Below are 26,016 nucleotides of genomic sequence, written 5' to 3'. Positions count from 1 at the left end.
GCACACTGCACCGGGTACTCATTTGAGGCTGAGTCGACCTAGGGAAGGCCCCAGGACCGGTTCAGATAATCGTCACCGGTGTTTGCCCATGAGCGGGAATCGAACTCCAGTCGCCGGGTTCGTAACACGTCGCGGTGTGTAATAATATCGCCACTGGGGAGACAAAGGCGGTCGGACGTGGTGCTGGCCACCCACCCCTCGTGTACCGTGCCGGCCTTCATAGGGTGCTACTCTCTAACAGCAGCACTTGCTCCTACAGTTTGCTAAGGCTATGCGGGATATCTCTGTCTTTGTAGGACTACGAAACGAACGGGCAGTCGAGTTACATGAACGGCGAAGAGGAGGAGGCCTACGCCCTGGTGCCAGCTCCCGCGAGCCACGGGCCGCCCGGGAGAGGCCGCCCCGTGTCTCGTCAAGCCCCCCACCACATGGCACGGTGAGAATTAGCTTCTTCATCTTCTTCCTCTGCCTGCGTGACGAGCAACAACGTCTACGTCTTGCTGCAGTTCCTCCGTGGGACGTTCCGAGTTCACCGCTGTTCAACTCCTGTCTGGTTTCACACGGCGACTCCGATGCTTACGTAGAGACTCGTAGACTCGCGTGGAATACCTTGAGACTCGTGTAAAATTTGCGGTGCTTCACTCTCTGTGTGGCCGATGGTCCGCTCGGTCTTTCCAAATTAACACATACTCATTCGCGTCTGCCATGAGACGTTAGTCACTCCGTACCCTTTCATTACTCCCATCCCTATACCCTTTAATTACTCCCATCCGTACACATTAATTACACCAGGATGTGAAATAAACCCATTGATTGCTGGCCGCGGGCCATCTCTCTGCGCAGGATGGACGCGCCGACAAAACAACCCGCGGCATGCCGTTGTTCTTGTTGGTTTTGCATTCGATTTTAATCGCGGTCGCTGCGAAAGAGGCCTCGAAAAATGCCCGGAATGCCAAAGCGGACCCGCAACAGAAGGGCGCGCGATCGGAGTTTCAACAGACGAGAGAGTTTTGGCCGTTGCTCGAATCGAGCAGAAGGCGATAAGAACTTGGCGGAGAAGGAGGGAGGGGGAGAAAAGAGGAGGAAGGGAGAGGGAGGAGAAAGGGTGTAGGAGGAGCAGGAGGGGGGAGGGAAGAGGAGGAGGCAGGGAGGGAGGAGGGGGAGGGAGTGAGTAGGGGAGGAAGGAGTGTGGCAAGGTGGCGTCGATGATGATTGATTAGCCGTGCCCATGGAAAGGTCACCTGCGTATGCAAATAGTGTAGAGTGTCATCGTGTGACTCACGGTGACTGCGCGAGCCGCCGCCGTCGCGCTCTTCCCTGCTTGACTCGTGCGTCGCACGATGGCTCAAGTGCGCCACACGTGTGTGTGTGCGTGCGTGCGTGTGCGTGCGCGTGCGTACGTGTGTACGTGCGTGCGCTCGACGGAGTGGCTCCGCAAGCAGCCCTTTCGGCAATCTCGTTTTCCTGCTGTCTCACGACACATGTACACGTGTTTAGGGGGTGGTATGACGGCCGGCACCCGTTGGCATTGCTGGGAACGAACTCCCCCCCCCCCCCCCTCTGCCGGACCAACACATGTGTAACAGTGGTGTGGGTGGTTGAGTGAGTGGGGTGTAGGGTAGTGGTGTGGGTGAGTGGGGTGTAGGGTAGTGGTTAGGGTGAGTGAGTGGGGTGTAGGGTAGTGGTTAGGGTGAGTGAGTGGGGTGTAGGGTAGTGGTGTGGGTGAGTGGGGTGTAGGGTAGTGGTGTGGGTGAGTGGGGTGTAGGGTAGTGGTTAGGGTGAGTGAGTGAGTGAGTGGGGGGGGTAGGGTAGTGGTGTGGGTGAGTGGGGGGTGTAGGGTAGTGGTTAGGGTGAGTGGGGGTGTAGGGTAGTGGTGTGGGTGAGTGGGGGGTGTAGGGTAGTGGTTAGGGTGAGTGAGTGGGGGGGTAGGGTAGTGGTGTGGGTGAGTGAGTGGGGGTGTCGGGTAGTGGTGTGGGTGAGTGAGTGGGGGGGTAGGGTAGTGGTTAGGGTGAGTGAGTGGGGGTGTCGAGTAGTGGTGTGGATGAGTGAGTGGGACTGTAGGGTAGTGGTGTGGGTGAGTGAGTGGGGGTGTAGGGTAGTGGTGTGGGTGAGTGAGTGGGGGGGTAGGGTAGTGGTGTGGGTGAGTGAGTGGGGGGGTAGGGTAGTGGTGTGGGTGAGTGAGTGGGAGTGTAGGGTAGTGGTGTGGGTGAGTGAGTGGGGGGGTAGGGTAGTGGTGTGGGTGAGTGAGTGGGGGGGTAGGGTAGTGGTGTGGGTGAGTGAGTGGGAGTGTCGAGTAGTGGTGTGGATGAGTGAGTGGGAGTGTAGGGTAGTGGTGTGGGTGAGTGAGTGGGGGGGTAGGGTAGTGGTGTGGGTGAGTGAGTGGGAGTGTCGAGTAGTGGTGTGGATGAGTGAGTGGGGGGGTAGGGTAGTGGTGTGGGTGAGTGAGTGGGAGTGTAGGGTAGTGGTGTGGGTGAGTGAGTGGGGGGGTAGGGTAGTGGTGTGGGTGAGTGAGTGGGGGGGTAGGGTAGTGGTGTGGGTGAGTGAGTGGGGGTGTCGAGTAGTGGTGTGGATGAGTGAGTGGGAGTGTAGGGTAGTGGTGTGGGTGAGTGAGTGGGGGTGTAGGGTAGTGGTGTGGGTGAGTGAGTGGGGGGGTAGGGTAGTGGTGTGGGTGAGTGAGTGGGGGGTAGGGTAGTGGTGTGGGTGAGTGAGTGGGGTGACGGGTAGTGGTGTGGGTGAGTTACTGCGATTGTCATGACTTGCTGGGCCCATCGGGTCCAGAAGAGGAGAAATCCTCACAACCAAAGTAGCCCCATTCAGGCTCCGGCCTTCTTTATGGCGGTGTGGCGAGTAGACCCGTTCGGCCGCGTCGCTCGCCGGCAGGTCTTGACGCCATTATCTTTACGCGTTCCTTCCCCCCAAATATCGATCGTGAATCAAGGTTTTAGCATCTTCTTAAAGGGGGTTTCTTTTTTCAAAAAAGAAATTGCCAGTTAAACCGTGGGCGAGCGCGTTTGTTTCAAAGCGCAAAAGTGAATTGTGGCGGGCACAAAGTGTTGCGTTCAACAGGGTGATGAGTATTAATATCGCGTGGCGCTCAATCTTGGCCAACGGAGAGACTTTGGTCCGCGCGGGTGGTAAATCTCCCGTTCCTCGCTCGGCAAACGCGGCTAAAACAATTCTGGGAGTCATTCGTTCTAATGCTCCGTAGTCTCTTGCATCCTGTTATGCCGCAATAGCACGTAAACATTTGTGCAGGGCGATAAAGTTCGCAATAAAAAACATTCAAATGTTCAAAAGTCAGTCGCTCTGCAAGCTGCCTTTCGTGGTAATTATCTTTATTAAAGATGTTTATGGTGGTGGTGGTATGATGATGATGGCCTGGCAAGGTGTCTCTGCGGGTGTTGTGGTGGCGACGCATGTTTCTGATTGAGCTCGTTTCCTCCTCCTTCCCCTCTTCCGCATCTCCCCCCTCCCCACCTCCTCCTCCACCCCCCTCCCCACCTCCTCCTCCTCGCCTTACCCACCTCCCCTTCCCCCCCCCACCTGCTTCTCACGCTACCTGCCTCTTTCTCACGTTCCTCCCCCTCTCCCCTTAATCCCCCTCTCATCCTCTCTCTCTCTCTTCATCCCACTTCCTGCTTCACCCTCCCCCTCTCTTCATCCTCCCCCTCCCCACCTCCTCACCCTCCCCTCCGCCCTCCCCTCATCCCCCACCTCCTCCCCTCTCCCCCTGCTGCCCCCCCCCCCACTCCCCGTACCCCCGTGGCGCAGCAGCAGCAGTGGCCACGTGGTGGCGGCGGTAGCGCTGCCCATGTCGCGCCCCGTGCGCGTGTTGCGCGCGCCGCACGGCGCCGTGCCAGGTGCGGTGCCCGCCCGCCCCCATGCGCGCGACGCCCACGACGTGTACCTAGCGGTGCCGGCGCCAACGCATGGAGAATACGTGAGTGGCACCACGCGCTCGGCACAACGCACGCGGCACCACGCACGCGGCACCACGCACGCTCCCCCGATGTGGCGCCCCCCACCACCACCACCACGCCCGACGGCGCCGCCAGCAAGCAGCCGATGAAGGTCCGGGCGGCCGCCTTTGTCTTTCCCCGCGGCGCTCGTGTTCGCACACATTCGGCGGCGCTAGATACCCATTTGTGGCCGTGTCTGCCTGGACGAGGGCCAAGATTTCGCCCTGCCATCGACCGTTGGATGAATTGGCAGTGGACGCGTCTGATGGGCTGCCCGCGTCGTACCGCCCGGCGCGTGTCCGGTAGCCTGTGCTAAGTAAATTTTTTCCGCATCGCGCCGGGGCAATTTTCGGCAAGCGAAAACTCTCCCGTCAATTTGTCGATTGTCTGAGCACGAAATTAAAAAAACCGAACGTTTGTATTAGGGCTGAATGATTAATCGATTTCAAATCGAAATCGCAATTTTAAACAATGCGATTAGCAAATCGCAAAGGCTGCGATTTTAAAAGTCCTATTACTTTCTCATTGAAATTGTAAAAAAATGTATTACTATTACTTTATTTATTTAACTTAACAATTCTTCTATGTTTGATTGTTCTATTTCAATTCAAACATTTTTATAAATACATGTTGGAAGCAATTCATATGTTTTAAGTTCTCATCCTTGCATTAGAATATATAGAGCAGCTCAGATTTTGATGGTATCATGTGGTAATGAAGCTTGACTTAAAAAAATGTAATCGCAAATCCAATCGCAATATCTGTCAGAAAAATCGCAATCATATATTTTCCCCAAATCGTTCAGCCCTAGTTTGTATATCGAGAATATGTCTGCAATTCCTTTCAAGAGCCTGGGGCTATGTTGCAATGCATCCATCTGTCAACAAAGATACAAGCACCATAATAACTCCTCATATCAATCCCTCCCTCTCTCACAGCCAATAACATTGTTCCTCCAATTAGCACGGTTGGCTACGTACTGCGCGAGAGCGAACACACACACACAACCCCGAGCCGTCATCGATGCAATTTGAACCTTGTTTTGTTCTACAAGGACTAGTGATGGAGCAGATATATCGGTGGTAGCTCTGTGATATCCGCTCCCACGGGACCGTCCTCGAGCGCAGAGGGTTGCTGCACTGCGGCGCAAGAGTTCAGTGCGGCGACGGTGACGCCGATCGGCGCGGTCGGGATAAAAGCGAAAATCTCGTGGAAGTTACGACACCAACAAAGTTTGATAGTGAGTCGGCGAGTTCGCGTCGGGCCGCGCGCTACCCCCCGCGAAGGGCTCGTCCTCGTCAGCGGCGGCTGGTGTTCAGAAGGGGGGACACCTCGGGCGTGCGACGAACGGATAAATTAATCATCACCACGATGCAAATAACCAGGGTGGGGTCTTGTTTCAGACAAAACTTCCCTCGGGGCGCCGTTTTTGCCGAAGAACTCGTTCGATCGTTTAGTTTTATAAGCTTGCCGCCCGCTTAAAAGTTTGTGGTATCTGCCCCAGGAAAGGGGGAACTCTGGATTGGCACCAGCGCGGTTGGCAGGAACCGATGAACGTCGCCAGACTCGCTGCGTGCACGTGCTTGTCTGACTACCGCCCGCAGCGTAGCAGAGGCCACGGCGCTTCTCAGGGCGTTCGTTCGAATCTGATGGAAAAACGTTGCCGTAAGGCAGCTTGACGCATATATTTGTACGTGCGTGCGTGTGTTGAAATCCTTTCGCACCGTATGTAGCCAATGGTACCCATCGGAGATGCGAGGGAAGGACGACAAGCTAAACGCACAAAAAGGCGTTGTACAGACATGAGTTTCAATCTAGATAATGATGTAAAAGCACAGCTCCAGTGACTTGCTAATATCGGAAGAAAAAGCATTCCAGACGGCCGCAGAAGCGCATCTGAAAGCGCGCGTGATACGGTGACCGATTCTGTTGGATGGCTTAGCCAGACGCCTCTGCTGTGAGGATGACCTCGCTCGGTGTTGCAGCACTGCACGTACAAAAGCACTCGGCCTTCATCCAGACGGCCACCTCAACAGAACCGAGTAAGCGTACATTTTGTCATTCAGCCCACCAAATTTGAGAGTCGATGGGACCGATTCAGACAGCTTTAGGTGGCCCACGTTTTTCTCGACTCTTGTGAGCCGGTGGTCTAATCAACAAGCCGGCCACACGATCCAAGTTCTTTTGAGCCGCTGCCCTGGACGACAGCTTCAGCCTATACGACGGATTTTCCGTCGAAGGCACGCGGAGGCGAGGCCCCCCCCCCCCCACCCCCGTCTCTCGTGCCACGTTCGTCTTGAGCTGCTGGTCATCAGATCACCTCTGGTGCAAATCACATGTTCTGATCTGTTCTGGCGTGTGACGTCCGTTTTGTCTCGTGCTGCAGGAGTACGAGGAGGAGACGTACACCGTCAGCTACGAGAGCGCCGCGTCCAACCCCAGCAGGTGGGTCCCGCACGGCGCACCCACGTGCATCTGCGCTCATCACAGTGATTCATTTGGATATCTATATCAAGACTAAACTACGAATAAATTAATTCAATTTCAACCAGGTAAGGTCCCACTGAACTATGAAGCTCATTGTTCAGAAGCGACCTGGCCCATCGCAAACAATAGCTCAACGAAGTGGCTTATCGTCGTCATCATCATGTGGACATTTATAGCAGCAGCCAAATACTCTAAACACGTGGTGACATTGATTCTAAATGTGGAGAGGGAAAACCAGAGGCCCCGGAGAAATATCCACGTGTCCACGGAGGGAGAGAGAGAGACGCAAACTCTAAATATACAGCAGCAGGCGTCAGGGTCGGGATCGAACCCACGACCTCCTGTATACCTGGCGAGGTAGTTAATATCTCCTAGCCACCACCGCGCCCTACCCACACATGCATGTGAAGTATTGGAAAATGACGGCAGGAAACTCCTTGACGGGAACACACTTCTTTTATTAAATCTTGACTTGTAACAATACAACGCGTGGCCTCTCTTCTTCACACTGCACTTCTCTTGACTCAGGATTCTGTGCTGCCGGCTCTCTGTGCCTCGTGTAGACTCCGCGCCTCGGCTACACTCCTCTCTCGCCTCGTGTAGACTCTGCGCCTCTGCTACACTCTCCACTCGCCTCGTGTAGACTTTGCACCGCTCTCGCTGGCTACACCGTATGCATACTCGGCTCGTGCAGACCTTCCTCTCTCGCTGGCTACACCGTATGCATACTCGGCTCGTGCAGACCGTTCTCTCTCGCTGGCTACACACTACACATTACTCAGCTCGTGTAGACCGTTCTATCTCGCTGGCTACACACTATACATTACTCAGCGTCTACTCTCCATTACTCTCCTCTCCGGGCTCTATCTCTGCACCTTCCTCTTCATTCTTAGATGGTTCCACTTCTGCCCCCTGCTCCTCTGTGCATCACCTTATATACCCCTTCTTCCCGGGAGACGGAGCGGATGCGGACCTCAACGTCGGCACCGCTCCTCAGTTACCCAATCCCCACGCTCTATCCCCACGATCCGGTTCCGCTCAGCGCGTGTTTCCACTCCCCAACCAATCACACCGCGCTGCTACCCGATCACTCCCTCTGGGCGCGTCACCGGCACACAGCCAATCAGCAGCACTACCCCCACCCGCGCACTGACGCCTGCTCCTCCCCGTCAGCGCGCGTCACCACACACACACCCGTACATACGCGCTGGCACACGACATATACACCCAGCGCGTATCACCACTACATCACCCCCTCCCACATAGCTCGCAGCCGGCCCGGCTGCTAACAACAACCAACCGCGACGATAAAACGACAATCAACAAAAAAAAACCCCGTAACCCCCCGAGTGTGCCCCGTAACATAACACAACAACAACAACAACAAGAATAACTATGTACAGATTGACAATGAACCCGAAAAGTCAACAATAACACGATACGAGCAAATTCGAAACGAACGCGCCCCACGTCCCTGCGACTACACGCAGTGACGAGGCGCTCCAACTGCCCCGACTCCTCACGAGGCAGGTCATGCAAAGTAGCACGACCTGGCGCGAGTCCGTCTGGCTGGTCCATCGTATGGGGCGGGACACTGACGACCGTCCGGCGGTTCCGGCTGCTCCAGACGGCGCGGAACGGGCCTGAAAGGGCCGGCCCCGCCGCGGAGATCCGGCCGCCGGTGATCGGCAGCTGTCAGTTCCGAGACACCTGGGAGCAGATCAGGCGAAAATACGTGTGGATCAGGCAGAGACATTTCCCCCTCTGGGTCGCCGGTCACGTCACACGCCCGGCCATCACGACACAAGGGGAGGCCATATGGAGGCGAGAACGGTTTCAGTCGGGAGGGGTGAACGTACCACCGGCGCTTTCCCCACTTTATCTGAACGCACTGGGGCCGTGCAACGCGCACGACCTCCACGGGTCCCCTCCACGGTCTCAACAATTTAGGCGACGTAGCCAAGGGCGCCTGAGGGCAATGCAGCCAGGCCCTGTCACCTGGTTTCCATTCGTGCATGGACACCTTCCGTGCCCGCAACCGTTCATTAGCAATTTGGCGAGCCCGCGAATTAAGCCGCGCGGCCTCCCTCGCCTCTGTCAGCTTGTGAATATTAAACTTAATATGTTCTGCCAAATTAGAATTAGTTCGTGGAGCGGACAGGCCAAGTTGCGTTTCTATTGGCGGGTCAGCTTCCCGACCGTACATCAAATAGAATGGGGAAAACCCCGTAGCTGCATGGGGGGCCATTCTATACGCAGCAAGGACTCCCGGGACCTGCAGGTCCCAATCTACATGTGCCTCGCACACCTGCTGGCACAGCATGGAAGTCAAGGTTTTGTGGAGTCTCTCCACCATCCCGTCAGTCTGCGGGTGGTACGGGGAGGTACGCACCTTCTTGGTACCCAACAGATCGCACACCTCTTGCAACAATTTACTCGAAAAATTTTTACCTTGGTCGGTCAGCAGGCGTTCGGGAGCCCCTTTGTCCAGGACATAGCCCTGGACGAAGGCATCCGTCACAGCCGCTGCCGACTGGTTAGCGAGAGGCCACGCCATAGGCCATCGGGTAAAGTATTCGACCCCCACTAACAAATATTTATTCCCTCTCGGCGTGACTGGGAAGGGCCCCAAAATATCGAGTGCAACGAGCTCGTTGGTACGCGAGACCTGAATAGATTGCAGCGGTGGATTAGCTGCCACGGCCGGTGGTTTACGCCTGGCGCACTCAACGCACCCTTTCAGAATCTGCACCACATCACTTCCCATTCCCGGCCAGTAATAGTCACGCTGAAGCAGGGCAAGCGTCTTGTTAACTCCCAAGTGCAAGAGGCGTTCGTGTGCCGCCAAGACAACCCTCCCCCTCACAGCGGAAGGCACCACGAGTGCGTTCCGCCGGGACAAACTGTCCCATTTCAATAACACGCCCCGCTCAAGTACATAGGAGCCGGTACGCTCCTGGTCCCCCTCGGGACCCCCAACCTTGCGGCGCAATGCTAGCAGCGAGCTGTCCGCCATCTGGAGGCGGCCCCATTCGCTGAGCGACAGCGAGAGCAGCGAGTCCCGACCCTGAGAGGCAGTGGAATCATCCCCGATCGGTGCGCCCGCTGTCGCAGCCAGTGCCCCCATCTCCCCCGCAAGCGTCGGTTTACAGCGCGCCGATCCCGACAAACACGCGCATTCATCACAAGGCAACAACCGCGACAAGCAATCGGCATTCGTGTGTCGCAACCCCTTACGGTACGTAGTCGTAAACTGATAGTCCTGGAGGACTTCCAACCAACGCGACAACTGGCCCGAGGGCTGGGCGACCCTCAATGAATACTGTAGCGCCGCGTGGTCCGTTCGGACTGTAAAGTGACGACCATAAAGATATGGCCTAAACTGTTGCACAAAAAAAACAATGGCAAGCAGCTCGCGACGGGTGACACAGTAGCGCTGCTCCGCCGGAGACAACACCCTACTACCGTAGGCGACAACTCTTTCGACACCCCCAACGACTTGGGATAGCACCCCCCCAATGCCCGTGTTGCTAGCATCCGTGTCCAGCAAAAAGGGACTGGCAAAATCGGGATAACACAAGGGTGGGGCACCCACCAAGGCGTCCCGGAGGGAGCGAAACGCGGCCTCCTCCTCTGGTCCCCATTTGAACTTCACTCCCTTCGCCGTTAGAGCGTGCAAGGGTTTTGCAATAGTGGCGAAGTGCTCAACGAACCGCCGATAATAAGAAGCAAACCCGATGAAACTACGCACGTCGGAAACGGACGTAGGTGTCGGCCACGAACCGACACAATCCGTCTTCGCTGGATCGGTGGAGATCCCCGAAGAATCGACAATGTGACCCAAGTATCTAACGGACCTACGAAGGAGGTGACATTTGGCCGGTTTAAATTTCAACTTAGCCGATCGCATTCGCAAGAACACCCCTCTCAATCGCCGGAGGTGTTCCTCAAACGTTTTACTGAAAACAATGACATCGTCCATATAAATCAAGCATGTATCCCACTGCAAGCCCGACAAAACCAGCTCCATAAGTCGCTGAAACGTCGCTGGAGAGGAGTGAAGTCCCATGGGTAACCGGTTAAACTGGAACAGCCCCCCTGGAGTCCGAAATGCTGTCTTAGGTTTCGACTCTTCGTCGAGCGGCAACTGCCAAAACCCCGATAACAAATCAAGAGTCGAAAAATAACGCGCACCAGACAATGCATCGAGGGACTCATCCATCCTGGGGAGCGGATACGCGTCAGCCACAGAGATCTTATTCAGGCGACGGAAATCAACGCAGAATCGCAGGGACCCGTCCTGCTTCTTAACCAGCACAATAGGCGCTCCCCACGGGCTAGAGGAGGGCGAAATAATATCGGCTTCTAGCATATCGTTAACAGCCGACTGAACATGTTCCTTCTCCACGGGACTCAGTCGGAAGGGATTTAGCCTGACCGGCGCCGCATCGCCCGTTTCAATGTGATGGTGCAACAAATCCGTGCACCCAATGTCATACTTATGTTTACTGAATACATCAGAGAATTCAATGAGCAACTCGCGCAGCGCACCCAACTGCGCCGCCGACAAATCGTCCGAGGCGGCACATAACGAATGGACCCACTCAAGGTCTTCCCTCGGCTCAACGTTCCGCGCGGGGCTCGAGCCCACCTGCGCAACCAACCCATCATCCCCAGGAACCTGCGCCGCGTGAGCCAGCACGGTGCCCTGCGGGATGACAGCTGGTCGCGACCCCGCGTTCAAAACCATCACAAACGGATCCCTGTCAGCCCGCACCAAAGTGTGAGCCACCGATAAATCAAGACCCCCGACAGCCTTGTTAGAAGGACCCAAAAGCATACTCTGTCCCGAAGCCTCCCTCACCCATGGTTTTCGCAACCGGAGGGGAATCAACATCTGTGAACCCGGGGGCACTTGCACTGTCTGCGTCGCCACCGCTTGTATCGTAGCGCACGCCGTCCGAATGTCAGTAGGGCCCGTCAAAAATGAAATCCGGCGACCCGATGGCAGTTCAATGCATCGTTGATCGATAAGAATTTTAATGGGCATTTTAGCCAAAAAGTCAGTGCCCAAAAGACACGGAACTGCCAAAGAAGACGAAACGAAAACGGGTCCCGATAATTTGATATCTCCAATGCAAATGGACGCCCTAACCTGACCGATAATGCCCAACGATCCCCCATTAGCGGCGTAAAATGGCACATCAACTGGAAGCAGCGGACGACATTGGACTGGAAGAATATTATAAATGAGGTCCGATATAATAGTTGCCGATGCCCCCGTGTCCACTAACACCCTAATCTCAACCCCATCAATAGATCCCGTAACAACGGACGAACCCGCCGAAGCAGCCACAATTCTATGCCCCAATTCCGCCCATTCAATGTCTCCCTGGTCCCGGCCGAACCCCCCTCGCCGAACCGAATCCCCGAACCTTAACCGGCCCTCCTCCGCCGCAACGCGGCGTCCCATGTGTGCCGAATAAACAGGCCGAGCGTGTGAGGTGCCGCGACTTGCCGGGGATTGTAGAGATGACTTGGGCTCTCGGTCGTCGTCCAGCCGAGCTCCCATGGCGCGCTGCCACGGAGCGCGGCACCCGGACGCCACGTGGCCCCGGAGGCCGCAGTTATAGCACGTGACGAGGGTCGGAGTAGATCTTGGTTGCTCCGACTTTCGGCCCGATCGCAGAGGCGACCGGGCCCCCGGCCTCCAGTCCCCTGGTCGTCCCGTGGCGAACGCCTCCTCTCGTGGGCTGACGACTTGGGGTTCGGCGACCACCAACCCCGGGGCTGCGACGACAGCAGCGTTGCAACCAACGCCTTGCTTCCGTTGTAGGGCCTCGTGCGCTTGAATACTCGTGGCGACTCTCAAAGAAGAAATATCAATGTCGTCAGCTGTGTTGATAGGGACCCCCAGGTCCTGCGCCAACTTGAGCAGCTGCTCCAAAACCATCGCGTCTTGGCCCTCCTCGTCCATCCGAGGGAACGCAGCATCAGCAAGAGCCAGCAACGCCGTGCGATAGGCCAGCGCGGTCTCCGTGGCCGCTTTCCGTCTTGCGTAGAACTGATGGCGGCATGTAGAGGGAGGCCCGTAGACCCTGGCCAACAAACCCAGCGCATCCTTCAGCGTGGAGCGGTCCGACTTCCGTGCAGCCCTGAAGGCCGCGAGCGCATCGTCGTCCAGCATGGCGGGCAATGCCCGCAGCGCTGTAGCATCGGACCACGCTGACATCTCTTGATGCGCCAAAAACCTTCGCTGAAATTGGCCCCAGTCTCCGCCTTCCGCCTTGAAGGCTGACAACGTGGGCAGGCGCTGCTGAAAAATGAAGTCATCCGCCTCGTGGTTCCTCTCCGCCTGTCCGTCGGTGTCTAAGATGGCGGCTCCAGCCGCAGACGTAAGATGGCGGACCCCCTCGCGCGCTGATGACGTCGATGCGCGCGCTTGGGAACCCACCACCACGTGGCGCTCGCCGTTCCCGCCAAAAGTAGGCCCAGGCGCAATGGCGGGAATCCCCCATTCGTTTTGGCGGGAATCTGCGGGGCGACCTTGTAAAATGTCCCCCACCGTCCCCGCTCCTCCCGACGAGCTGATCTCCGCCAAGATGGACGCGGCGGCGAGCAGCAGCTCCGCCAGTCGGGAGTGCGCCTCACGAAGCCCGGCGTCTGTCCCCGGTCGCTCGGCCGGCGCCGTCGACGGACCCTGCAGCGTGGGCAAGTCCTCTTCCTCACCCCCCGCCACCAGCGGCTCCGAGTCGTCCAGGTCTTCCTCGCGGTCAATCCCGTGGGTCCTACGGGTCTTCCTCGTCTCCATACTTGGAAGCCCGTTTCACTTCTGACGCCAGATGAAGTATTGGAAAATGACGGCAGGAAACTCCTTGACGGGAACACACTTCTTTTATTAAATCTTGACTTGTAACAATACAACGCGTGGCCTCTCTTCTTCACACTGCACTTCTCTTGACTCAGGATTCTGTGCTGCCGGCTCTCTGTGCCTCGTGTAGACTCCGCGCCTCGGCTACACTCCTCTCTCGCCTCGTGTAGACTCTGCGCCTCTGCTACACTCTCCACTCGCCTCGTGTAGACTTTGCACCGCTCTCGCTGGCTACACCGTATGCATACTCGGCTCGTGCAGACCTTCCTCTCTCGCTGGCTACACCGTATGCATACTCGGCTCGTGCAGACCGTTCTCTCTCGCTGGCTACACACTACACATTACTCAGCTCGTGTAGACCGTTCTATCTCGCTGGCTACACACTATACATTACTAAGCGTCTACTCTCCATTACTCTCCTCTCCGGGCTCTATCTCTGCACCTTCCTCTTCATTCTTAGATGGTTCCACTTCTGCCCCCTGCTCCTCTGTGCATCACCTTATATACCCCTTCTTCCCGGGAGACGGAGCGGATGCGGACCTCAACGTCGGCACCGCTCCTCAGTTACCCAATCCCCACGCTCTATCCCCACGATCCGGTTCCGCTCAGCGCGTGTTTCCACTCCCCAACCAATCACACCGCGCTGCTACCCGATCACTCCCTCTGGGCGCGTCACCGGCACACAGCCAATCAGCAGCACTACCCCCACCCGCGCACTGACGCCTGCTCCTCCCCGTCAGCGCGCGTCACCACACACACACCCGTACATACGCGCTGGCACACGACATATACACCCAGCGCGTATCACCACTACACATGTATCCGTGGTGTGTGTCCACGCAATGCCTCCCGTCCGGCTGGCGTGGGGTCCATTGGCGGTGCGCGGCAGTCATCACGCCCCCCCCCCCTCCCGTTGCCGTTGAGGCTGTGCAAGCGTGGCCTTTAGCCTTCGCCTTGCCAAGCTGTGGCTTGCGTACAAAATTCTCCAGCTCTTGTCGTGACCGGGTGGTACCCCAAGAGCCGACACCGTGTCCGTCCGGTGCTCGCGGAGCTGCATTGGCTTCCGGCTGCCGAACGAATCCGTTGTAAGGTCGTGCTCATTGCACACACAGTGCTTGCCACAATTGAAGCACAACACCTCGCTGATCTCGTCATCACGTGATATCCGGTCATCCTCGCAGTTGCGGGGCTTTTGGCTAGCCATCGAACAAAGATGGACACCGCATCACGCACTTTCGGATGTGCTTCCACGGCCGTCTGGAGCGCTCTTCCTTCCGATATAAGGAAGCCACTGGAGCTATGCACTTTTAAACAATCTAGATTGACAAACTCATTTGTTTTAAAACTGCTTTTTGTGTTTAGTTTGTTGTCTTACCCCCGCCCCTTCGATAAGCACGGTTGTCTACGTATGGTGTGAAAGAAGTTCAACGTACATATGCACGTGAACTCACCATACAACCCTGCACGACAATGCGGTCAGGCTTGGCGCGCTGGAGGTTTTCGCGGCCACATATCACGAATCGTGAATAGTTTTTTGGGTTAGGCCACGTCGCCATCTGAGCCCATTAACATCGACTCCTCACCGCGTGGCTGCTGCTACTGCTGCCTTTCCCCGCTCGTACGTGCGTACGTTGAAATTCTTGAGCGCTATGCGTAGCCAACCGTACCAATCGTGTTTCAGCCTCTTGAGTGCCTTCTCCCCGCCTTTCGAGACTGAGCGTAAATACTTTTCGGCGCGTTACAAGCTGCCACCAATAACCACGACGAGCCGCCGAGATCGCAGCGCCACCGAGGGTCCGACACGTCCAACGGCCCCGGCAACACACGGCCCCGTCCGGGGTGGCGGTGGGCGCGAGCGTGACGCATCCCTCGCCATCGCTCGCGACTGACCGCCGCCGTTGTTTTGTCTCGCCAGCAGCGCACGGTACTACGCGTACGGACACGAAGAATACGGTGAGAGCCTACGAGCATCCTGCTCAAACACGACGCTCGGCCACAACACCAGGCTAACCGCCACATTACAGTACATACACACAGTACATACACACAGTACATACACACAGTACATACACACAGTGCATCTACAGAGTACATACACACAGTACATACACACAGCGCATCTACAGAGTACATACACACAGTGCATACACACAGTGCATACACACAGTGCATACACACAGTACATATGTAATGCGGGCGTAAGCGACCTTCCGGAGGTGACGTCACGGGGGGTGGAGTCATGTGACGTGGGGGTAAGGTTCGGGGCTTTAAGCGGGTAAACCGGAAGGGGAAGGTAGTCGGGGTGCGAGCGGAAAAGAGTGAGGCCACGCGGGCAAGTGTGGAGAGGGGGGGCGCCGACGGCGATCGGGAGCCAACCCCGAAGATAAGAGGAAGCTGCGGAGTGGTGTGCAGCTGGGGAGGAGACAGCCAGGAGGGCTGCGTGTTAGAGGCAGCGGTGTGGCTGCCAGGAGGAGCTGCGGAGAGAGAGAGAGAGGGGGCTGCTTGTTAGAGGCAGCGGTGTGGCTGCCAGGAGGAGCTGCGGAGAGAGAGGAAGAGAGCAAGAAGCTGTGAGAGCTGCGGAGGGAGAAGAGCAGCAGAGAGTACAGCCAAGGGGGGCTGTGTGAGAGAAACAGCAGCGGAGCTGCTGTTGTGGATCGGGCCGACATTGGAGTCAGCACCGTGGAGAAGCTACAGAGTAAAGACAGCCGTGTGGGTGTACAGCACGAACCGAATAATAAAGGACACTGGGACAGACATCGTGGTCCAGTCGTTTATTACACATACACACAGTATATGTACTTGGGAGCGCTATGAACCTGGCGACCCGGGTTCGATTCCCGCTCACGGCCAACACCCAATGTCGATTATCTGAACCGGTTCTGGGCCTCCCCTAGGTCGACTCAGCCTGAAATGAGTACCTGGTGCGGTGTGTAAACATTGCCACTGGGGAGACAAAGGCGGTCGGGCGTGGTGCTGGCCACCCACCCCCTCGTGTGCCTTTCCGGCCATCATAGGTGCTCGCTAACAGCACTTTCCCCAACAGTCTGTTAAGGCGATGCGGGGGATCTTTTTATCTTTTGTGTGGGGGCGTGTATGTGTGTGTGAGCCTGTGTGTGTGCATGCACGGCACGCCTCACTTAAGGCACGCCTCAAATGAGTGCATGGTGCGGTGTGTAGTAAACATCGCCACTGGGGGACACAAAGGCGCCCGGGCGTGGTGCCGACCACCCACCCCCCTCGTGTAGGTGCTGCTTGTGAACAGCACTTGCTCTGACAGTCTGGTACAGGCTACAGGGGGGACCTATGTCTTTGTGCGCGCCCACTCCCTCGAGTCGTGGCACCCATAATGTGTTCATCCAGACTGCTGTGCAACACAGCTTAGGCGTTTATGTTGTTGTTGTTGCTTAAACAAAACTGATTTCGAGTAATGTTTCGTTGCCTATCTTAACCGCGGCGCCGTGATAGAGGTGCCCATCCATCTCACGATTGGGAGGCCGTCAGTTTTAATCCTGGTGGAATCCTCAGGGGTGGCTCCGTGATATCCGCTTTTCACGGGCCGGATGAATTCTTTGAGTCGCCGCGACGCAGACGCCGAGGATAAAACATTTGGAGAAATAAAAACGTGAAATTCCCGGTGGGTGGGAGACTCCGTCTTGCGGTTCAGCGAGCGAGCGAGGCGTCGCGTGCCACTTGGTGGCCAGAGTTGGCGGTGGCCGCCCTGCAGGGAGAGCTTTGCAGGGAGAGCTCTGCAGAGAGAGCACTGTCCCTCGCCATGGGAACGTGGAAATCCACTGTCGGCTCACGGCCGCCGCCGAAAGCTATCCCAGTGCAGCGACCGCATCTCGAAAGTACGGACGGCTCGCTCGTTTCCACCTCTCTGACCGTTGACAAATATGCGTGAAATGTCCCCGCGGTGTCGCCGTGACGCGCTCGTGTCGGTGGGCGTCGTTAACACGGCCGCGCGTCCCTCTCTCCGTGTGCGCGTGTGTGGGCCTGGTGCAGGTCCAGAGGAGTGGTCCCGAGCGCCGCAGGCCCCGCTCAAGTCGGACCCGCCGAGCCGCGTGCGCAAGGCCGTCTATCGTCCCCATCCCTACGATAGATACTGAATCAATCCGTCCGTGCCGGGGGGGGGGGGGCAGGCTGGCGGGTGGGCGGGCTGGCTGAAGGGCCGGCCGTCGTCCCACCTGATAGGTCAGTTAACCACGCCGCCGCGGCCCCCCCTTCTCTTCCTCCCGACAAACGCTCTCCGTTGCCACAAGCTCGCCCACCCGCCTGCTCGCCCCCCACCCACCCACCCAACTCGGCACGAGCGGCATCGGCCTCCCGCTCTGTGTTGCCACCTCTTCAAGGTACCGAAGGAACAGGCGAAGACGTGTCCCGGACAAAGGACAGACATCGCACGGTGCCGGAAGATGGGAGGATTACGCGTGCGTGCGTGCGTGCGTGGATCCCCAAGTTGTGCGATGTTATAAGGCGGCTGACGCGACTCCGGGATGTGCAGTGTCCCCGAGAAGACAAAAGGAATTCCCCAGGATAGCTCCTCGACAAGAGCACGGTCCTGGGGGAAAAGGACAGGTGGCAACCCCCCCGTAAGCCGGTTGTAACCCACAAAGTCATCTACACACACACACTACATATACTACACACTACACACACACTACACGCAACACACACTCAACATAAACTCCACACACACTACACACACACTAGACACAAACTACACACAAAGTCTGCACAAAGCCCACACAAACTACATACCATAATCCCTCGTGCTCCTGTACACCCTCTCGCCCGCCCGCACGCACCCTCCCATCCGCCACAACACCCCGGGCGATGACAGTGCATCATTTTTCGTGAAGAGATTGCTGAGATCCCGTGGCGTTCCTGCGGCTTCCGCCAACTGCCGCGTGTCTCAACCTGTTGGGCTGCGAGCGGAACGCAGGCGCCGGGCTTCAGGGCGCACGAGCACCGCCACCACCACCACCGCCGCCACCACAACCACCACCACACCACCTCCACTACTGCCATCACCACCACCGCAACCACGATGACCGTCACCACCACCGCCGCCACCACTACCACCGCCGCCACTACCACCGCCACACCACCACCACTATTGCCATTACCACCACCGCAACCACGATGACCGTCACCACCACCGCCGACACCACTACCACCGCCGCCACCACTACCACCGCCACCACTACCACCGCCGCGACCACTACCACCACCACACCACCACCACACCACCACCACTACTGCCATCACCACCACCGCAACCACGATGACCGTCACTACCACCGCCGCCACCACTACTACCACCGCCACTTCTGCCGCGGCGCTTGGAACATTCCCCACGCCGTGACTGGCGAACGACGCCGAGCGACGGCGCGATGACGATTAAGACAATGGGAGCTCGTCAGCATCACCGCCGTAGTCGTCGTTTCTGCCGTCGTGTGGTGGAGGTGGTGGTGGTGGTGGGGACGATGGGGGCGGTGGTGGTGGCGGGGACGATGGTGGTGGTGGTGGGGATGGTGGAGGTGGTGGTGGTGGTGGCGGGGACGGTGGAGGTGGTGGTGGTGGTGGCGGGGACGATGGGGGGGCGGTGGCCAGATTAGCGACGCCGAGTTTTGACATTCTTCGCCGTTCAGTTGGAGGGATTAGGTTGGACTTCTTTAGGCAGTGTCTCAGAAGTGTCCTCCCGCAATCAAAACAACACGCCGGGGCGTCGCTGTCACCTGGTTTTTTTAAATGAAAAATATTCTTTGAAGCGGTGGGGGGGGGAATGGGAATCGTTTGTGCGAGTGGCCGGGCTTCACAGGAAACGTCATCGAGGGTTAAAAAGTTTAAAAGCGCCGATGGGCTCCATTCGCTCAGATTACGGCACGGGATTGTTATTCTTCAATTCCGTCACCCACACACTCAGAGACCGTTGTTTGTAGAGTGCTCTTTTCATTGGCTCGTCGGGGTCGCAAGAGGGTGGCGAGCTTCGAAAAAAAACGAACTACCGTAAGGAAAACAAACAAAATAATCCACAAAGCTAACTCCTCGCTGTCCTCCGTTCACTGCCGCACTGAAGGCGTACGAGTCACTGCCGCACTGAAGACATACGAGTCACTGCCGGCCTGGTTGGTGCCGAGTCGTGAACGTGCCGCTGAAACCCCCGTTCTCAACACCTCTTGACAACTCCAGATGCCTAAATCCAACCCCACGTTTGTTTTTCCCCCTGCACCTGCCCGACTGCCTCTCCCCACCAAAACAAGCAGTCGCTCTCGTACGCACCGGAGCGGTAGTCTCGTGCGTACGAGAGTCTCGTGCGTACGAGACTATCGCTCTCGTACGAGCCGGCCCGCTCTCTCTACGGCGACTTGCGATGTGCGTTCCGCGGTCCTGGACGCGCCGCTAATCCGCGCGTGTATATATTTACGCTCGCGCTTAGCGATCGCGTCCACCCATCGCGTGCGTGCGTGCGCTGCCCGGTGTGATGGGGTGAAACCCGTGTTGTTGGTTTAGGAAGCGAAAGACCCCCCGCGAGAAGAGATTAAAGGTGGGAAAGCTGAAAAGATCCCCCGCGTGGGCGGGTGGGGTGGTGAACCGAAGCCTCCGGTGTGCACCCCAAACCAGCTGTGTGCAGATGCCGCGCGCGGAGCGTGGAGGTGACGAAAGACCCGCTGCCTTCTTTGTGTCGGGCGTCGTCGGTGGGCGGCCGTCATCGCGAGCCCCCCCCCCCCCCATCGTCATCACGAGCGCCCCCCCCCACCACCCCGGGTCTGTTGAATGCCACCGGACGTCCACCGAACGTCGACGCGTAAAGAACTGTCGTGGTTTATTTAAGAAAGCAAAAATGTGTAGGTCGCTTCAAGGCAAGTTGGCGATAGGTCTCTTGTGCTGGTACACTTCGCACAACTGTGAAATCCCCCCTCCCTCTTGTTGTAAGCGAGTGCTACGGGGGGGGGGGGGGGGCACTCAACGCTGCGCGTGCATCTCCCACGGACCGCGACCTTAACCTTGACGCAGCCTTCCCCTTGCCGTGTCCCCGGCGCTCACCTGCCCCGCGTTCCCCTGCCCCGCGTTCCCCAGCGTCGCTTCCCCCGTCCTGCCGCCGAATTCCCGGCCGACAACTTCTCTACGAGCCGCCGAGTTCAGATTCCAACTCGTCGACCAAACTGTTTCACGCAGCCCCTGCCGCCACCAGGTCACCAAGCCTCGCGTCATGCCCACTAGCTCACCGCTGGTTCTGATCCTTCAAAACAATAATAATGATAGCATCTCTGTGCACTTTATTTACTTAACTTAACTAGGTGAAAGCACAAAGACACCGAGATGAGTCTCATGTTGTGACAGTGACCTGGGGGCCATCCGTCCGCCACCTGCAGGCGACGGTGATCCCGAGCGAGTAATTGGCAATTCTTGAATTCGGCCAAACTTGGGAACCGCGGACGCGGGCGCCTGACGTGGCCCTCGCTCACCCCTCCGAAAGACGTCACGGGGCACCGCTAGCGTCCTGCTGCGACGCGAGCGGCACGTGGCGTCGACGCGGTTGTTGTCACGCACGCCCTAAGTATTAACCAGGGCGGCCGCTGGAGCCCGAACCCGCGAACGCGCGACAACGAGCGGCACAAGGCGGCCAACGCGGCGGCGCCGTCCTGCGTGTGTGCGTGTGTGTGTGCGTGTGGTTGTGGCGTGAAGCCCCCGATGCTCGCCGCGCTCGCGGTTCGAGGCTGCTCCTCGTTCTTGACTAAACGCTCGATCGCGGTTCTTGTCATCGCAGCTGGGGGGGGGTGGGGCCCTTGCGGGTCACACCTGGCCCACGTCGCGCGCCTGAGCTTTGTGCCGGGCACCGGCAGTGGACTGGCGTTTGTCGCGATCAATCACACAACATAATTTTAATGCTTTCATACGACCTAGGAAAGCGCGCGTGGGCAACCTTTGGCGACAGTCGGAGCGCTGGTGGGGGGGGGGGGGTTGGCATTCTCAGGTGCCGTGTGACCTTTCTTACAGCAACCTGACGGGGGGTTGTGGTGGTGGCAGCAGGTACGCATTGTGGACACGGCGACAGAGTAATGCTCCTCTCGTGGTTTTATTTGGCCCCAGCGACATCGCAGACGACGTCGGCCACGGCGCCGCCCGTGTCGTCTTGGGTGCCGCCGTCGCGACGCTCGATTGGCTCGTCCGGCTGGCGTCGAGCACCACGTACACCGCCGCTTTCGGACGCACGATCGCCATGGGGGGGGGGGGTGGGTGACGACGGTGCCGGGGCCCATCGCGGCACGGGCCGCTCCGGCTTAGCGCGTGAGCGTCTTCCGCAGAGGCCCGGAATTTTTTTTATGGGCCAAATTTTTCGGCTCATCGTCTCCCTTTGGAACGTTAAGTCGACCTGGCAGGTGGCGCCCCGTGGTGTGTGGGGTAAAGCGTGGGTATCCCCCCCCTGCCCTCCCGATCGACAGTGCACTAGAGTTGCCATTTCCCGCTAGAGTTGCCATTTCCCGTGACCTGCCAAAGGGGGGGGCCTCTGTGTGGGTCTGTGAGTCTAGGGGTCTCTGTGTGAGTCTATGGGCCTTTGTGTGGGTCTGTGAGTCTAGGGGTCTCTGTGTGAGTCTGTGGGCCTCTGTGTGGGTCTCTGAGTCTAGGAGTGTCTCTCTGGCGTTGGGTGGGACGTGGGGGTAGCGATGTGCGGCCGTGGTGGCCGTGGTGGTGGTGGTGGTAGTGGCATCACATCGGCTTGGGTCGCGGTGACGTCTCGGTATCGTGATCTCTGCTCCGGAGAGGAACAGGCACACTACGTCTGGCGCGAGTAGCCCCCCCCCCTCCCGTCTGTGTCACGCACGCGTTGTGTCTTGGCCGCGTGATTCCCGCGAGCACCCTCGTCGCTAGCGCGGATGTTGGCAAGACTAGAGCTGCCGAATAGCTCCGTGGCAGCCTAACCTGGTACACCAAAACAACCATAAACACAGGGGACCTACATCAGAACCCGTAGGCCGCTTGCTCCCCCGCTCCTTCGCCCGTTCAAAGACGGCTTCCTCCGCTCCTCCTCCCCGCGTCTGTGGCGTCTGTGCCGCCGTCACGGTGAGCGGGGGGGGGCACGAGGAGGCGAATCGTCTCCACTCGTGTGGTCGCGTCGCTCCGTCAAAGCTCGCGTTCAGTGTTTCCCCTTGGTTTGACGTGATTTATTAATGCTTTGTTTTTCGTTTCACCGTCGGTTGTGAACTGCTGGAGGTGATCGAGTCCCTCACACAATGACGATAACAACAATAATATATATTTTTTAAACTCAATGATGAGTTTGATACGTTTTTGCTATTTACTATTTTCTACGGGTTCACAGACGAGCGTAGCCTGCCAGTAAGGGGGAGGCGATGTTGCGATGCGGCTTTACAAAATGCATTAGTTTGTAAATATGTGTTTTTTTTATTTGGAAAATTTGGACCTTGACCCGAGCCACCACACACACGTGACCGTTTCTCTTCTCGAAAGGCTCCACCGCATCTGTGCCATCCGCCGTGCGGTAAACGCCTGGCACGGAGTGGTCCATTTGTGGTATGGAGCGGTAAATGTGTGGCACGGAGCAGTTGACACGTGGCCCGGCCCCCGTGTCTGTTAGCCGGTCTCACTCTACTAACTCGGGCCGCAGCCAACAATTATCACCGGCTTCTTAAGTGTGGCTCCCCCCAGCCAATAGCGACGCTTGGGGTGCCCCGTCGCGCCGCCGACGCGGGGTGAGCGTTTACCGGCAAAGCCGCCGGGAATGTGCCCAGAAGTCGTCCGCACGGTGCGTCCCCTCGCTCCTCGTTCCTGCGGCTGGCGACCACTGCCATGGGACGCGAGGATTGGGGCCCCCAGCCGCCGATAGCGGCCTCCCCGGAGCGCTCGTGGTGGGCTCGGCCGATGGCACGTGGGCCGGCGGGACGTGGCCCCCCACGCCACTTCGTTTCGCACGGCCTACCACTTAGAAACGGGCCCGCAAGACACAATGTGTGTTCCTGTCACTGCGATCATCTTAACTTGCGCTGTTCGGAGAGGGGGGGAGAGAATATTGCTTGACCTGGCAACAACGCCACATCTGAGATTTAAGTGCCGTGCTTCGTCTGACCGCGAGGGCCTCCTGCGGTGACAGGCGGGCGAGCGTGCGCGTACGTGCCTTCGTACGTGTGCGTACATACACGCGTGTACGTGCGTGCGTAAATGTGGTGGCCACTTGAGGTCTTACAAGTCCAGTTCGGGGCCCCCACCCCTGCGGCTCTGCGCAAATGTATCGCCAGTGAAACGGACACCCGTGTGTTGTCGAATATTTTTACAAACCGCCTCGATCGTTGCTCGTGAAACACACACAACACCTGAGAAGGTGGTGAGGTACAACACAATTTAAGGTAAAATATGTTGTGAATGTGATTTTTTTGCGCGTTAATCTGAGCGCGCGTGCTTGCGTATCGCCTGCGGGCGGGGAAGGGCCGTGGACGTGTCCGTGTGCGTAGTGGTGAGCGCTACGCTGCGCTACGAACCCGGCCACACGAGTTCGAATCCTGCTCGCGACCAACAGCAGTGACGATCATCTGAACCGGTACCAGGCCTCGCCCTCGGTCGACTCGGCCTCAAATGACTTGCCTGGCGGTGGTGTGTAAAACATCGCAACCGGGGAGACAAAGGCGGCCGGGCGTGGTGCTGGCCACCCACCTCGTGTGCTGTGTGCCGGCCCTTCATGGGTGCTGCCCTCTAACGGCACTCACCCCAACAGTCTGATTCGGCGACACGGAGGGTCTTTGTTGTTGCATTCCCCAAGCTCGTGTCAAACTTGCCTCTCCGCTGTTGTCCCTTCCCCCCCCCCCCCCCCGTGTTGCCGGTTCGTCCGTTCAATTGGCAATCGTGAAAATGCAAATGTTGACGATCTTTCTTGTTTTGAAAGTCAGAATTCCTGCCACTGTTCTCTGTTCGCGCGCCGTTATATATATAAATATATTTTTGAACCTTGCGATGGAACGAGGGGGGGGGCTCGCTTCGCTGCAGGAGACTTTGGGGGGGGTTCGGGCAAGCGGCAGCAGCAGCGGCAGCGACGGCAGCAGCGGCAGCAGCGGCGGTAGCAGCAGCAGCTGCAGCAGCAGTAGCAGCAGCTGCAGCAGCGGCAGCAGCGGCTGAGATGCCGGTTGTGCCCCCCCCCCCCCCGTCTGTCTCGCGTCTCTGTCATCGTTTCGCTCGCGCCAGGCCATGTACATTTTGCTTATTGCTCGTAGCTAATGTATCTTTTTATATATCTACATCTTTATATATTGAGACTGTGCATTTTGCAGAAATACCCAACTTAAATAAAGTTTTTTTTGTAGACGATTCAAACCCTGAACTCTTTTTCCTTCACTGACCAACTGCAACGCAAGGCGTCCCCCAAAGCCAACGTCGGCCAGGACGTGCCTCCAACCATCATCGAGACTGCCACTCGATACCTGAAAGCCCCCCCCCCCCCCCAGAATCGAAGAGTACCACAAGATGCCTCGACACGTGCCAGCAATCGCTGGAATCGTCGTTCGATCAGCAGGAGACCACTTCGAAGGAGATCAATTTGATGAGGTTTCGCCATGATTTTAGATTTGTCTGACTAAAAATAGTCCCAGTACCTTAATTTTTATCACCCCCCCCCCGTCGTACATCGGCATGGGGATGCTGGGGACTCGCTGCATCTCGCTCCGCCGAACAAAATAGTTCTCCACGGCTCGGTTCGCAAGTGGGGACGGTGACGGACAACAACGTCTCGTGGCTGTTTCGTTGTTCGCAAGTGCGGACGTTCTTAAGTTGGACGCTGGAATCTTGGGGGATTGCCTCTCATTTTATTCAAACATCACATCGGGATCTCACAATTTTCAACACATTCCTGCGGAGGGAGCTGGTAGGAACGTTGGGTTGCTCTGTCAATGGCCAGGGTCAACGGCGGCGTGGTGTATTCCGCAAATATGCCCGACTTTGAGGGCGGGCACAATCCGGCGTGAGTAGGTTAAACGTTGAGTTTTATAAGGGCACCACGGGGTGACCAGCCCCTCCCCACCCAGCCCCACCCCTCCCACCCCCCACACAGCCCCACCCAGCCCCTCCCCACCCTCCCCACCCAGCCCCACCCTCCCCACCCAGTCCCTCCCTGCACGACGGACACAATAATCCCCTGTGGGCTGGTGTAACCAGGAGGCTCCTACCAGTATAAAATGTTAACTTAAAGAACAAAGAATAAAAACAATTTTTAGTTTAACACCTCGTAGGCGTCCACGATTAATATCATCCATAAGAGGTGTTGGGGTTAGATCGCATAAATAGAAATGCGTCGTTAAAGCCGCTACCACCCGACACAGCCAAAGAGGAAGGTTTGTAACATAAACAAAACGTGGCAATTCGTTGCTAGAACAGCACGCCGGTGTGTTGGAGAGTAAACTCACAACATAAACAATTTTAAACATTGTGGTTTTACTCTCCAACAATTGTAGATGTTGTCGTGGGTTTACTCTCCAACACACCGGCGTGCTGAACTAGTAACTAGTTTGCAAATGTTATTTACGTGACAAGCCTTACCGATTGCCTGCGTCGGTTTGGCGGTGGCGGTTTTAACGAAATTTATATCAGCAACCAAATAATAGTAAACGCGTGACGTTGATTCTAATGTGGATGGGAAACCCCGGAGGGCCTAGAGACAAATCCTCGCGACCACGGGGAGAGAGAGAGACACGC

The 26,016-nt window shown here is 57.4% G+C and overlaps 1 protein-coding gene across 3 annotated transcripts in view; it reads left to right on the top strand.

The window, feature by feature from the left end:
• LOC144726213 (KH domain-containing, RNA-binding, signal transduction-associated protein 2-like) overlaps positions 1-24,642 on the top strand; it is a 67,534-nt gene extending 42,892 nt beyond the window's left edge. The window contains exons 5-9 of one of the 3 annotated variants that reach the window (XM_078604734.1): positions 297-436; positions 3,778-3,940; positions 6,346-6,404; positions 15,233-15,270; positions 17,320-24,642. In XM_078604734.1, the coding sequence (XP_078460860.1) occupies positions 297-436; positions 3,778-3,940; positions 6,346-6,404; positions 15,233-15,270; positions 17,320-17,423 (504 nt within the window). In that variant the 3' untranslated portion in view covers positions 17,424-24,642. Of the gene's footprint in view, positions 1-296; positions 437-3,771; positions 3,941-6,345; positions 6,405-15,232; positions 15,271-17,319 lie in introns of all 3 variants that reach the window. The other 2 variants (XM_078604733.1, XM_078604732.1) reach the window with 2 other exon arrangements.
• The last annotated feature ends 1,374 nt before the right edge of the window (positions 24,643-26,016 follow it).

Source organism: Lampetra planeri, chromosome 23 (genome assembly GCF_965212315.1).
Source record: "Lampetra planeri chromosome 23, kcLamPlan1.2.h2, whole genome shotgun sequence".
In the NCBI taxonomy this organism is placed as follows: domain Eukaryota; kingdom Metazoa; phylum Chordata; class Hyperoartia; order Petromyzontiformes; family Petromyzontidae; genus Lampetra; species Lampetra planeri.
The sequence above is the reverse complement of the archived record's forward strand: the minus strand, read 5'-3'. Positions and strand labels throughout refer to the sequence as shown.